We start from the raw sequence: 15,058 nt of genomic DNA, 5'->3' as shown, positions 1-15,058 counted from the left end.
GCACACGCCTTCAAAATCAACCCAAAATCCTATACTCCGTATATAAGGCGACCTGGAATGAAGCACATCACAAGTGCGCACACAAACCTTATATATGCAATAAAAATATGTTTATCTTGTGTTGTTTTTTCAACGATGATTGGTCGCGCGTGTAACTCCAGCACATGTTGCCATTTTGTGTTTACACGGTATGACACCAAATTGGTGGCCGTAAAATAAAATTCATTTATGAAGTAATAACATATAAGAGACAATAGTGAGTAATTTAATCGCCAATTAACTATGTTGTAACTATCTAGGCTCATGTTTGCTTCACATTCAGCGTGTTTATTCCACAATCACTTATACACAGCGTCTCCAACAGTTGTTAATACAACTGTAAAAACAGCGGGAATTGATTTCAGCTTCACCGGTTATCACATGTTAGGTCACATGTGCAATATGCGAATGCTTACCGGTACTTCCGGCTCTCAACTCACGGATGTTGATTGTTTTACTGTGTCAGCTGGTTTGACAATCTGCATCGAGGCGAGGGTCATTTCAACTTTATTTGCAGAAATTATTAAACTTTATTCAAGGAAAAGAGATACAAATCATGTTTATGTATGTAAATAGTTATTGGAACAGTTATTTAGGACGAAATGCGAAGTTTTATTGTCAAATGCTGGCCTGGCTATCGGACGCCGGTTGACATCGCCAGTGGAAAAAAATGTGAGATCTTCGACTCCGTGTATAAGACGACCCCCCCTTCTTAACCACCTCATTTTAGGTACGAAAAACTCGCCTTATACACAGCGATATACGGTATCATAAGGACTAGTAGAAATTTGCCTTTTTTAAAGGTTTTGCTACATGTTATCATTATAAGGACTAGTGGACGAAAACTGTTAGTTTCTAACCCTGCTTTCAACTGTATGTTAGATGTCACATAGTGTCAGCTTAATGTGTGAAGAAGGCCTAATGTGTCACTGATTAAGGCCATCTTTAACAGATAAGACTACATTATCTTCCAGATAATAATACCGTTTCATTGACTCATCTGTTGATATGCTTTCTTCAGAATTGAAAAAAACCCACAAAACATCAAAGCTCTGAAATAATTTCATGTTTTACTTTTCGTAAAAGTCATAAATGATTTTGGTGTTTCTGAAGTTCACATGACTAACTGTAGATTTACAGCAGAAAACCTGGCAACAGTAGAGCAGGGTAGAGCTTCAGATCACTTCATTTTCTAGGATAATGATTACATTCCAAATATCCTAAAGATTTTATTCAAACAAGATATTATGGTGAAGATATACTCTGATAGAAGAATGTCCAATCAAATGTTTATAAAAATTGTGTAATTGTCTTAATGCCATTAATCTTGAGCCAAATCAATGCAGGATCATACATAATGTTGACTTAATACACATTTCAACACCCAAACCCTCGAAACAACATTCTTCCTTGACAATATAATCTACTTTGGAAATTAAGTAAGCATCATTTTAACCATATACACTTGGATCGACAAATAGCTTCCAATACTACATCACACAAACTACTTGCCACCAAATAAAAACACAATCACAGCGTTAGAATTTGGCACTAGTCCTGAAGTCCTTGCCAAACTGCCCAATAGTTAAAGTATCATAAGGACTAGTAGAAAATTGCCATTTTTAAGGATTTTCCTATATGTTATCATTATAAGGACTAGTGGACTAAATATGTTAGTTTCTATCCCTGAATCATTAAAATCTTTCTTGAGATAATTCACTGTTAAAAACATAAACATCACCAGTGTTTGAAATCAAGTATCAAGTTCCACTCAAGGGATCCTTGGCATAACCCAAAAGTTCACTATTAAAGAATTAGGGGGTCTCTAGATTCAAACACCACAGCAGCAGTTCATCACCTCCATTAATTGCCGTCATATAGCCGGAATATTGCTGGGTGCGGCATTGAACAACAAACAAACAAACCTACCTTCATTAATTTTGAACAATGAATATAGTATTAGGCTTCCTGTGCACACCGAGTTTCACTTGCAACAAGGAAAAACACTGGCTTATTAATCCATTGTCTTCCTGTTAATGTTAAGACTGCTAATTATCACTTGTCATCAGACCACAAGTTAACATCAATAACTTAATGGTTATTAGAGGCCGATATTTGTCCCTAAGTGCATGAAGTGTGCAGTATGTCAGTAAAACGTCCTAAATGTGAATATAAAAGATTACTAATTCATGTTAATACATTAACTAATGTGATGGCTTTGCTGAGTTGACTTGTGTATCACAGACAACAGGATCAATAAAGAGGAAGGGTCTCTTACATTTTGGCATGAATTCAAAGTAAAATTATCTCTGAAATTAAGAACTTTTTCAAAATCCTAATTAAAAAACATTTTCCCCAAAAATGCCAGCCAATGGCACTTAGTTTGGAATCTCAGACACATTCGTGAACTGACATGTGCTGTAACTGAATGACAGATGCTTTTGATACATCATACCTGTCATTACAAGTTAAACAATATTATTACAATCTGTGGCATGAAGTGTGCCTTCGTCATATGTAATGCAATGTTAAAAAAGTATCACTATTTGCACCCTGTAAAGGTGCTCATAGTTTGCTGCTTCACGTAACTGAAGTTATTCCACAGAAACAGTCGGCATCTTCAGCCACTCATCCAAAGCCAGAGTCTAGTAAAAATTCTTCTGGTCCAGTCTGATCACACAATACAAATCCATAAACAAAGACTAAAATACACTGAAAGTAATTGCCAAAATACATTTTGGGGTGAGCAGACTCAAAAGGTTTGGGCACAGAATGAATAAAACTTCACACATCGAACAATCAGAGCTGTCACAGATATCATTTACTGTTTCAAGACTTGTTCCTGTTTGATGTAAATAACAGTTTGACTTCGGGCACTATTCCAAAGCCTGGAGTCAAGTATAATGTCTTTATATCTTGTCAAGAAGCAATAACACTAAAACATGCTGAAAAATCATACCAAAGGATCAGTTCAGGATAATTTTTGAAACAGACTGAAATTCAACATTTAATATTTACCAAATGTAAAACTGGTAGGGTATCTTGAGTCATAGAATGTCATATCTATTTAGCTACTGCTCTGCCGTCTCTTCTTAGACAGAGTATGGTAAGATAATGAAATATTATCAAATATCAAGTTAAGGTGGTACCTTATACTCATAAATGCACACAGATGGGCTTAAAATATTATAAGTCAATTGAAATTCATCAAGCAAGAACAAAGCAAATTTAACATGTCGAATAAACTTGTGGAATCAGCCTTGGGAACAAACAACGAGGTACAAACTACTTAAATAAGTCTCAAAAAGACAAGAAACACTGATACTCCTTTAATCAGAATGCAACAAATAACCCATTCACCAACACTAAGTTAAGAGAGCATTTATGTGTCAGACTCAAAAGTGATTATCATATGGTAAGAGGGGCAAGCTCCCTGGGAATGAAAGGCCATCAAAATGCTAATTAGGATTTCATGTTACGTATTCGTATTCGTCGTAAAACCATCCACATTCCTCACTCAACGTTTGAACAATAATTTCGGAAATACAGGAAGATTTCATATGATAGTACCAAAAACATAAATTGAGATGTTTAGGGCAAATATAGATACACTGGACAACCAGCAGATATAGGAAGAAAAAATTGTACTCACCATCATTTTTCTGTGGTGTTGTGTGTCCTATTGAGGACCGACTACTCTCACTCTCATGTCTCTGACGCCGACGCATAGGGTCCACAGAAGAGTAAGGATAATTGTTTTTTCTATGATCCGTATAGCCCTCCTTGTATGCTGAGCTATCAGAGGTGGAGTTTGCCCTCTGTAATAAGTTACTAGTCCTAAGGGAAGCTGTGTTCGACACGTCTTTAGAGTACACAATTTTGGGTCTGTCTGTTGGGGAGAACTTTTCAGAGTGTTTGACAGAAGAGTCTGAATTACTTCGGGGGTATTTGTCTGGTCTCTCACGTTCCCCACTTGAGGAATGTTTTGCCCCGTCATTGGCTGAAATGGAAAAGCAACAGTGTTAGAAAACCAAATTCTAGTGGTGCAGGAAACAATAATCACTGGTTACGATTCGCTTGGATGACTAAATTCAATTATTTGTCACCCTAACCTTAAAAATCTATATTAAATACTGGCTTACATACTTTGACAGAATATATGTCTCATAATATATACATATGATTGCAAACCCCTGATGGCTAGCTGTGTGAAGCCTGTAAACAAGAAACAAACCCAGTTCAGTGGGTTTCAAGGTTTAGTTGTAAGAGGTCGCTTGCAGGTCAGAGAGAGGAAGTCAGATTTTGAAAATGTCCCTACTAACACATGTTGTGGATTATGACTTGAAAAACCAAATCATAGTCATATAACAAATATTTGGTTTTAACACACATTTTGATTAAAAGTATGTTTGTTTATAAATGATTGGCTGGTAAACTAACAGCATTTGCTGTTATGATGAAACACAAGTTTAACATACAGTGTGCTTAAGCAATTCATGCTCACCTGAAATGAAAACACAAAAATCTACAAGATGATCATGAACTTCTGAGACCTTGTCAACATTCATTGTCAAAACGTGACAAGTTGATCTGCATCGATTATCAATAAAACCATAATGGAGGTTGATTCCCAAAACTTCCAGATTGACTATGAACTGAACTTTGATAACTGTCAGTGTTGAAAGGTTGTATTGCCTGCCAGTCTTAACACCTTTTAATCAATGAAGTCATTGAATGTAAACCACATTCTAATCACAGCCAACATCAAAAGAGCCCATATATACCACTCAAAATAAGTAAAAGAACATCCCACTTTTTCATGTGACATTAACTGTAGTCATATGAAAAAAATCAGGTGTAATAAATTTATCATTATTATTAGCAGTATAATTGTAAGTATAATTGATTTTTTTGCAGAACAAAATCCAAATGGTAAGAAATCCTGAAAGGTGACCAATGAAACAATGCATCCCCACAATGACATATTTGTTGTCCACTTATTTTTCATATATTTGCATGTAAAAGAGTAATGCAAACACTTACCTCTACTTGAGGAGGTTGTAGAAGAGGATGTATACGGCTTGCCAGGAATCCGTCCATCCTTTGATCTGCTGTTGTCTGGGGTTCGAGGGCTGAAAACAGAATGACTGTGAATACAGATCTAACAAGTATTTGTCACAGAAGTGACGAAATGTCCCCCGCCTGTATATACACCAAAATACCAAATATGAAGACAATCCAGCGATTAGTTCTTGAGATATCGCGGCAACACCGTTTTCCAACTCCAAAAGCAGATTTGCCTGCTGTGACCTTGAAAATAGGGTCAAGGTCACCAAAACCGACTGGTGTCTGCGGTGTCTGTATATACACCATAGTTCCAAATATTAAGACAATCCTGCGATTACTTCTTGAGATATCGCGGCAACACCGTTTTCCAACTCCAAAAGCAGATTTGCCTGCTGTGACCTTGAAAATGGGGTCAAGGTCACCAAAACCGACTGGTGTCTGCGGTGTCTGTATATACACCATAGTTCCAAACATGAAGACAATCCTGCGATTAGTTCTTGAGATATCGCGGCAACACCGTTTTCCAACTCCAAAAGCAGATTTACCTGCTGTGACCTTGAAAATGGGCTCAAGGTCACCAAAACCGACTGGTGTCTGCGGAGTCTGTATATACACCATAGTTCCAAATATGAAGACAATCCAGTGTTTAGTTCTTGATATATCGCGGCAACAAACAGGTGGGACGTACGGACGGACGTACGGACGGTCGTGAATACTATATCCCCCGCTTCGCGCTTTCGCGCGGCGGGGGACAATTAAACAGCTGTAACTGTCATAAAAGTCTGTCTCCTGTATGGAACTAGATCTTATCACTTTGTATTTTGCTACCAGGAAATATCTGAAGCACAATTTTTAATTGTGTCAACAAATCAGTTAACAAAATAAAGGGAAAATGCCAATGGAATATTATATCAAAAGTAGATGATAATAACTTTACTGAAGGACAGGTTTTTGGTCTGTCATGTACTTTAGACAATAAATACAAGGAGTAAGTATTTATGAATCATTTCCAGTACGACAGGTAACAAAATCAATTGCTATGTACTGGCACCAGAACAATGACATGCATCAGCAAAAAACTCATTTTCCATCTTGAAATAAAGACATGACCATTTCCACTTGAAAAGAAGATCTCTCCATCATCAAACTGATGGCAGTGATCACACCATGTTTACCTCTGTCAAGAAACACACAAAACTCAATTCTTGTACATGTAACCTTTCAGGCTTTTCTTAAGTTTCAAACACCTATATTTCTTGTGGTTTGATTAACAGTAGGAATTGAATCAAGTCATGTTAGCTTGTGGAATACTGCCCTGCTCTCACCGAATAAGAGGGCATCTTACCTATCAATCCATTCCTTTGGTTTTTCCCACTGAGAGACTTCAGTTCTACAGTTGTAGTAGTATCGTTTCTTGGAGGAACTGATGTGTTCAGACCAGTCTCCAAACACTCGTACTGCCGACTTCTGAACCTACAAGGAGATAACACATCATGCATTTCTGACATCATGCATTTCTGACCGCAAAATATTTCAAACTACTTATGAAAGAGCTAACCCATAACACCCGTAACTCATAATCAGCATTATCCATTCAGCTTTTGCTGGGAAAGTTTGGCATGAACTGACCTCCGCTCTGTCCTTGGTGTCCTTCTGATCCTTGGAGACATTCTTGAAGGGTCTGTCATGATTGTTTTGACTGCTGCTCCCTGCTCCACTGTAGCCTTGTCCATTCCCCCCTCCCCCTCCTCGGCTGCTACTGGTGCTTGTGGACGATGACATTTGGTGGTTGCTCTTCTCCCACTGACCACTGGGTCCACCTGACATTGAGGAGAACAAATAAAAAAATTGAAAACTTTTCAAATAATCTCTTCAACTCAGTAACCATTGATCTCTTCACCAACTTATTAACCATCAATCTCTTCACCAACTCAATAACCATGAATATCTTCATCAACTCAGTAACCAATCTCTCCCATCAACTTAATAACCACCAATCTCTACACCAACTCAATAACCATCAATCTCTTCATCAACTCAGTAACCAGTGTTTTAGAATCATATATTGCAAAAGCAACACTGAAATATATTGAATTTTTTTTGTTTGGTACAAGATGCTTGTAACTGCAAGGTGATTACAGCTCGTCCCCAGCTTAATTTGGAGAGGTTTATATAAAAAAGAATTTGTCCTGATTTGAACTAGTCTCGAGACTAGCTGACCAGTGACGGCAGTCTGACCCTACCTAGTCCAGTGTCATTTTGAAATGTTATGGGTGTTGTGTTGTTTTGTATTGTGGTGCTGGCAGCTTGTAAATAATATAGTCAAGACAAGACAAACCTGTGATTCATAATAAGCAATGATCCACACCATAGGGGTACGTTGACATGCAATCAACCAAGTGACCAAGTATGATCACCTGATTGTTGGATTTAATACTTAAGACCAGCTTATATAATAATAACAGAGATGCCAACCCTAATTGAAGCTTTGGTGTAATCAGTGGGGTAAAAAAGTGTAATTTCATGTGAAAAAGAGTAATGTTAAGTGTATCATGCTATGCAGGTTTTTACCCTTAGACATTTTCATTAGGCCAAGACATACATGAAACATGGGTACACATGCACTGATGCTAGTAATGTAAGTGCACACGAGGGCAGCACTATTTTGAAAAATGGGGATAATGCTCAAATTTAGCAGAAAAAATTACTCTGCTTGCATTTGAACGATTTATTGTGATTTTTTCTCGAAATTAAATATCAAAGATTCAAAGCAATCCATAAACATAAAAAAAAAAAAATGGCATCAGTAACACTGCATTCTTTCCGAAACGTGGTGAAAGCTCCACACATCCATAAAATTCATCATGTAACAATACCTTATTAACTTTTATCACAATGTGGAAAGACAATGTGGTGATTGTTTACAAGTTCCAAAGAAATATTTGTGTACATGCAATTAGTCCCGTGAAGAATGCTTCACGTCACGGCTGCACTAACAATTTGCCTTCTGATATTTTCCACATGAAAATAATGTTTTCGTGAAGAAAATGTCAATGACGTACCTTTAAGCTAAAAGGTGTAATAATTTCAACAAAAGTGTACTGGATCGCAATCTGTCACACAGCTCTCACTACAAAACATTCAAACATAACAGCAGAATGAAACACCATTATCAAGCTAGATGAATGTTCCTCCAAACATTTTGGCATTCACAGTTGAAAAGAATAACATTTGATAAACATGATAGCTTGCAGGCCTACCTCTTTTCTCTTTATTCCTCTCAATATAAGAAGACTTGTTCTGATATCGGGGACTCGGATGGCTGCCAGGGACATCTTCTCTGGCTCGGTCATCATGAGAGTCCCGTCCACTTCGCTCATACCTGTCGCTGAACAATCCCCCAAGACCTTTGGACTGGTACTGCATGTTCTGGAAAGAGTGAGTGTGGTGAGTTTAGCTTAACTCCATTTGGAACAGAACTTCCGATGTGGAAGAAAGCCCAAATTGATACAGGTTGTTTACCAAAATGGTGAAAGCCACAAACAGGCAAAACATACTGTCCTTCTGGGAAGAGTAACCAGGCCATTAGCATGAACAATGAAGGAAGTATAAGATCACAATGTTTGTTTTATGGTTGAAAGATTGTTTTTCTGACAAATTAGCTTTGGGAGATCAAAATAACTAAACTGATCTACAGTAGCTCAATAGCTTACATTTCATACTAATGTTCTTTGGTTTGAGTGGCTTAGCATGTTAAACAAACTTTAAACAACAATGAAAGATTGCAGTTGGGCATATAAAAACATATTCAAACTAATATTATTTGATTTTCTTATTGAAGCTTTTGGTTGAGCAAAAGTGCTGACTTAACCAGAATAAGGTGTCTCCGCAGCAATCAACATGCTTAATAATTAAAATCTGCATTGCTGTATCCACATCCATACTGTATCAATATCACGGAACTACTACGCTTTCAAACTAAGTGCTTGTGGTAAGAATTGTTGAGTAACTAGCATATTGTCTTAAATTGGGAATTCTTTTATAAATTCTTAAATTTAGGCTCATTTTGCAATGCATTCTGATTTCAACAAGTTGGTTGGTTTGTTGTTTTACGCCGCACTCAGCAATATTCCAGCTATATGACAGCGGTCTGCAAATAATTGAGTCTGGACCAGCCAATCCAGTGATTGATACATGAACATCGATCCACGCAATTGGGATCGATGACATGCATGAACCAAGTCAGCGAGCCTGACCACCCGATCCCGTTATTCGCCTTTTACGACAAGCATAGTCGCCTTTTACGACAAACATGGGTTGCTGAAGACAAGACATTAATGTACCATTATAATGTAAAGCAGTGTATTTGCTGAAAATTTATACTGATACCTCACACTGATAATGACACAGGGAAGTTGGAAATAAATTATCACTCATTGAAACAGGAAGGTGATGCAGCCATCACAATGCACTGGGAATTTAAACATGACAATATGGTGCATGTGAGGAAATGACTGCCCAAGTGTCAATTTGTGATTTTATTGTATTGATTTTCAAAAAGTCTTGTGTCCTAACTTCTGTAATTACCCAGCCTGATTACTGAGACTAAGGATTATCACCTTTCCATAAAAAGAGCATAATCATGATAATACTATCACAAATATCTGATAATGGTAAACAGTCGTGCAAGTTCAGCACAAACTGGTTGAAAGCAACAACTAAGCTCTTGATTAGTAACATGAAACATGGAATGTCACACAAACAGCAGTATGTGTGAGTAATTTTTGCTCAACGCCACATCAGCAATCTTGCAGCTATTCGGGGATATAAAAACAGCAGAAAGTAGTTATTGCTGTACATATAGTATCATGACTGAGATACCTCATTATTTTATCAATATGAGAGGGAGGAGTATCATGATAACCCTAGACTTTACCAAGCTTAGAACCGCTTACAGTACATCATATCCAATTCTGCATGTTCAGGGGTTTTCACTGAATTAATTTCACAGTAGTTTTTATAATCCAGGGTTTCAGATTAGTTCATATTCTAGGACACTAAATTTTGTCTGAAGGATTCTTTTCAAAATCGGCTGTCATAATCAAGGAGTGAGGGAGGAGTTATTGCCTAACGCTGCATCAGCAATCTTGCAGCTCTTCACAGCAAGTGATACAGAGCAATGTGCCATAAAAATTTTAACTCAAACATTTTCTCGAATGTCTGAAGGTCTTATATCTTGAAAAATCACTGTCATATCTTCCCTGCAATGCCTGTCAACTCGCCATCTGTTACCTTTTCTGAACTTCATCTAAACATGCCCGAAGCAGCGTGTATTATGAAGATTGTGGATGACAACAGGTAGGGCTGGCTAAAAGGATCGACAATTGGAATTAACGGCGACAAGAAGAAATATTAACATTATATTAACTTACATAAACTATTGTGATGAAATAGATTTTAGATTTTACTGAAACAGACTTGTTATTGTCAGTCATGCCAATTGCCAAAGTCGAAAAGCAACTGTTTTTGTCATAATCCAAATGTTCACAAAGTAATCCATGCACAAATATATCACTGCTCACCAGTGTTTTGAAAAATGTTGACATATTTCAGGATTTTCTTGCATATTTGCTTAAAGTTACTTCTCCGACATTTATTGATCAATATTTAGTTAGTGATTATTATCAATCTCTATGATCTATAACAAGTGAAGCCAAGAGGCCAAGTACCATCATAAATTGCAATAAGTCCATCACAATATTTTGATGGCCATGGGACAAATATTTTTCAAGAACATGGAAACCAGTGCTTGAAAATAGAAACAACTCAGAAGTACCCAATGGCACTGGACCTGTTTTTAGGGGTGCCATTTTCAATTTAGGTGTCCCATGTCTATATTACCCAACTACTATAACAAACAGCGATAGTCTGCTAGGCTTTTCACAACAGTCAACATGAATACTGTAAACAGCTTTATTTCTGCGCTGTTAAAATATTGCGAATACCACAGCAAAGACAATACTGCGACGAGATATTTTTGCGAGTTGCCGTGTTGAGATGACCCCTCAATTACCAAACAACAGACAGCTTCTCTCCGAAGCTAGTTAACCTGAGTTGGCCGGAAAGTTGACCGGAATTATCAAATACGATAATTGACTCAACTCAGTCCCGTAAAAGACACTGACGCAATCAAGCGAGGTTGGAAGAAGGCAGGATTACTGTGAGGTAACAGTGACACTAATTGGTCTGTTTACACTGTCATTTGTGATGTATTGTGTGACCATTCTGCATTCATTTATGTTTTTAACTTATTGAGTAACTTGTGGTTCTGGTTGATGATTTCAACATATGATGACAGGTTGCAATGAATAAAGTATGTATGTATTATTTATACTTATTTTTGCGTTTTTAATTTTTGCGATTGCGACAGTAACCCTTTCCATTTGAAAAGCAAGACCTGCATAATGTTTGTGCTATTCTGTCCAAAAAACAGAAAGCCCCAAATAAAATTCCTTAATGGGAACACCTACTTGCAGGACATTAGCATATAATATGCTCTCTGTGATAGACTACACATTACCATTCAGATTAAAACAAGCTATTTGACTTTAGCTGTCCTTTTGATGACACTTATGAATACAACAAATACATTTCTCTGCACAACACACACTCGAAGAATTAGAATGTATGAATTCTGCAGTTGTCAAAATATACTCCATCAATAACAGATTGCTTCAGATGAGTGGATCATATTTTCTCAGATCATGCTGATATCATACAACTACTTCATTATCAAAGGTGAAACATGTGACAAACTAGTGAACTTGCAACTGGTTCTATGAGAAATGGTATGGCCATGAAAATGGACTCATGCTGCAGCCAGGAATAATAATATTGCTGTTGTTTCACAGCAATCAGTAAATCAAGCCTGGGCCAAGGATGCCTGCGGCTGATAGCATGAGCAACTATTCAAGGTGTTGACATGGTTGAGATATGCGTCTTTCAACCCGTTCACATATCATGTTCACCTGAGCCACAATATCGTTAAGACCAGACCTAGAATCCCTAAGTGGTAATGTAGAAATAAGTAATACACCTATCTATGGTTTAACTACAGGAACCAAAAACAGAAGGAAAATGAAATGTGTCCATACCCTTGTGCACATGGAGTAGGAAGATATGAACATTGGATCTACCAACTATCGTGAATTCAATAACATGTATCACGATGTAGGGGTCCATAAGGGGTCCACATTTATCCACACATAATCATTGCAGGGGACCTATACTGTGGTCTGGAATCACCACTGGTGTGGGAACAGTGATTCAGCTAACCTACAAAAACGTCAGTCTACCCAGATGACATCTGGGTACATGTATGGAAGAGAATGATAACGACTAATGCTAGGGGAACTGCTAAATCTATGAACATGAAGAAAACTCAAATAGATCATTCAAACAAAGAACAGGAGTCCAACTTGGTTAGAAATAAACAACTGAGGACTTTTCATTACTCGATCATAATGTTACTAAAGAGCAATTTTAAAGAACCTAGTGGTCTGAGTGCTTTGAAAATTAATTCCTTTAATTCCTGAAGTATTATTAATATTCAAACCAAAGTGTCCTCCACAGAAACTTCGCACAATTTGTGAGTTACAGCTTTTTAGATAATGTTTAGTAATTTGCAAACTTAAAACTGTTGTATAGTTTTCAGATTTTAGTTACTAAAGGGTGTGTTGTTTGACACTGTAGGCAGTTATGACACCGTAGTTAGCACGACTAGTTTGATTACTGCAGTTTGTAGTGAGCAAATATAGTTTTATGACGCTTTTAGCAATATTCCAGCAATATCGCGTCAGGGGACACCATAAACAGGCTTCACACAAGCAGTCTAGCCTACCCTTGAATCCCCACAGCAGGAACATTTAAGATGACTGTATTACATACATAGTATTGAGAAGGTTTTCTCAGCAGCAACACTGATATCTTGCCAAAGAATATAACTCAGAGAAAAGAGAATGGCAACATGACATTTTCCTGATTTTATCATTTTTCATAAACATGATAAAACATTCATCACAAATTTTGAAAAGCATTTGTAGGACATTATGTATCAATCAGTCAATGACCTAGAATTTGAACCATGATATTGGACACTTATCATATTTCAGCTGGGCCTAAGTTGCAGTTTTGGACACCAATAACAGGTCAATTTTCAAAGGCTTTCAGGCTCAGTAAAGAAAGAGGGATCCACTACCATATCTGCGAGCATGATCAACATGATCATTGTACAGTTCAGGATCTGAACTTTGGATGTTATTGTTGTTCAAAATCAGTTAAAAAAAAGTCATGAATATACCTCAGCACAGCCTCAAAACAAACCTCTTTGGCAGTTCACAATTATGTTATATTGATTATCCTTCAAACCATGTCTACTAGTAACATAACCAATAGTTTCCATCATCTTTTTAGTAGACCCTTAAAACCTACATGGCTCTTCTGAACCTGAAGTATAAGAATGATCAGATGTTTAGCTCTAGTCATACAAGAACTTCTAACGTGCATTCCTGTACATGCAGTCTAACAGCACTATACTACCCATGCGCTGATCTAGACATGTCACTATCATCTATACTAGAAACTTCAATTTTTGGGTCATTTAATAACAAATACGTGATCACCTCCAACACTATAAATATATGTTTGCATATTTATTTGGATATGGACGTCAATTAGGAGATCTTACACCTTAATTGAGTTCACACTTCACTTATTTGAACCCAAAATATGTCATTCATTTTCGTCAGTTTTCAAACGACTTGGAGCACAAAATACGATTGATATATCTTTGGGAATGGTTGATTATCATCTATAATGTGAAAACTACTTTGAAGTTTATATAATTTGCAAAACATGGGCATATTTTTATTGACACATTGCTTTGTCTGACCCCTCCCATTCATTATTTGCTTCTTTGAATCTATCGACCTTTACCTGATGCAGATGGGTGTCCTTTCTGTCAGCAAACCTGCAAAAGAATAAAATCGTCATTATTATCTTGTAATAATTGCATATAAACCGATAACTGAGGAATTTTAACGGTTTCCTGAGAAAATTTGACAACAAAGATGGCGGACTGCTCCTGGGGATTTTGACAAGTGGACATTGAAGGGAAAGATCATTACCCATCATTGAGTCTTGGTTGTTTCCTTGCATGCATTACCATTAATGCTACTTAAAAAATAATGTTTTGCAATGCAAAGAAACGTAAACTCGCTGTTTTCGTGAGTTTTTGGGGCACCCTACGCGTCTGCATTCGACCCATTTGACGCCATATTACATCCGGGACATTCAACATTTTTGACACTAAATTATTATCGAAGACAATAAATTTTATAATTTCAACACGGTTTGGCTTTCCTAGGTAATAGATAGCCTCTAGTTTATCTTAGATTAAAATAGCTTTCTAAATTAGAAAAATTATAGTCATGTGACTCCCATTGAGCGCCGCAGTGCGGTCAAGGTCACTCTGACATTGGACGAGGAGACAGCAAGTGTTTACTATCTAACTTTTTTCTTGCTGTTTTTCAATTCTACAAAATTCGTAAACGAATTATATGATTTGCTGAATATTCATGTCTATATGTATTTCATTTTATGTGATTAATTGTCATCATTACTGTAGATACGTGGAAGAATTTGATTCTCCAAACGGGCACCTGCGTTATCGCTTTCCATCATCAATGTTTTCCTTTTCAGTGTTAGTTCTCTGAGATTTAGGGCTATGATTATTGCTATGCAGTCTGCTTGGATTATTTACCATTGTTATGTTTGTTTGTAGGAGATTTGTTTCAGAAATCTTTTTTTTTTATGAAACGAAGGCGACATAGTCCACAAGTCATGCCCAAGCAACAGAATTTTAAATCTTTCTGACCAGCAACTACGAAGCAGA

The 15,058-nt window shown here is 37.0% G+C and overlaps 1 protein-coding gene across 1 annotated transcript in view; it reads right to left on the bottom strand.

Annotated features, from left to right (window-relative positions):
* The window catches only part of LOC124134708 (WW domain-containing adapter protein with coiled-coil-like), a 35,186-nt gene extending 20,739 nt beyond the window's left edge, over positions 1–14,447 (bottom strand). The window contains exons 1-7 of the mRNA XM_046499743.2: positions 14,292–14,447; positions 14,101–14,134; positions 8,367–8,535; positions 6,736–6,926; positions 6,452–6,579; positions 5,083–5,171; positions 3,692–4,039 (exon numbers count right to left, since the gene is read on the bottom strand). Coding sequence (XP_046355699.2) covers positions 3,692–4,039; positions 5,083–5,171; positions 6,452–6,579; positions 6,736–6,926; positions 8,367–8,535; positions 14,101–14,134; positions 14,292–14,332 — 1,000 coding nt within the window. The 5' untranslated portion in view covers positions 14,333–14,447. The remainder of the gene's footprint in view (positions 1–3,691; positions 4,040–5,082; positions 5,172–6,451; positions 6,580–6,735; positions 6,927–8,366; positions 8,536–14,100; positions 14,135–14,291) is intronic.
* Between the last annotated feature and the right edge of the window lie 611 nt (positions 14,448–15,058).

This window comes from Haliotis rufescens, unplaced genomic scaffold (assembly GCF_023055435.1).
Source record: "Haliotis rufescens isolate VD_foot unplaced genomic scaffold, xgHalRufe1.0.p SCAF_4, whole genome shotgun sequence".
Classification (NCBI taxonomy): domain Eukaryota; kingdom Metazoa; phylum Mollusca; class Gastropoda; order Lepetellida; family Haliotidae; genus Haliotis; species Haliotis rufescens.
The sequence above is the reverse complement of the archived record's forward strand: the minus strand, read 5'-3'. Positions and strand labels throughout refer to the sequence as shown.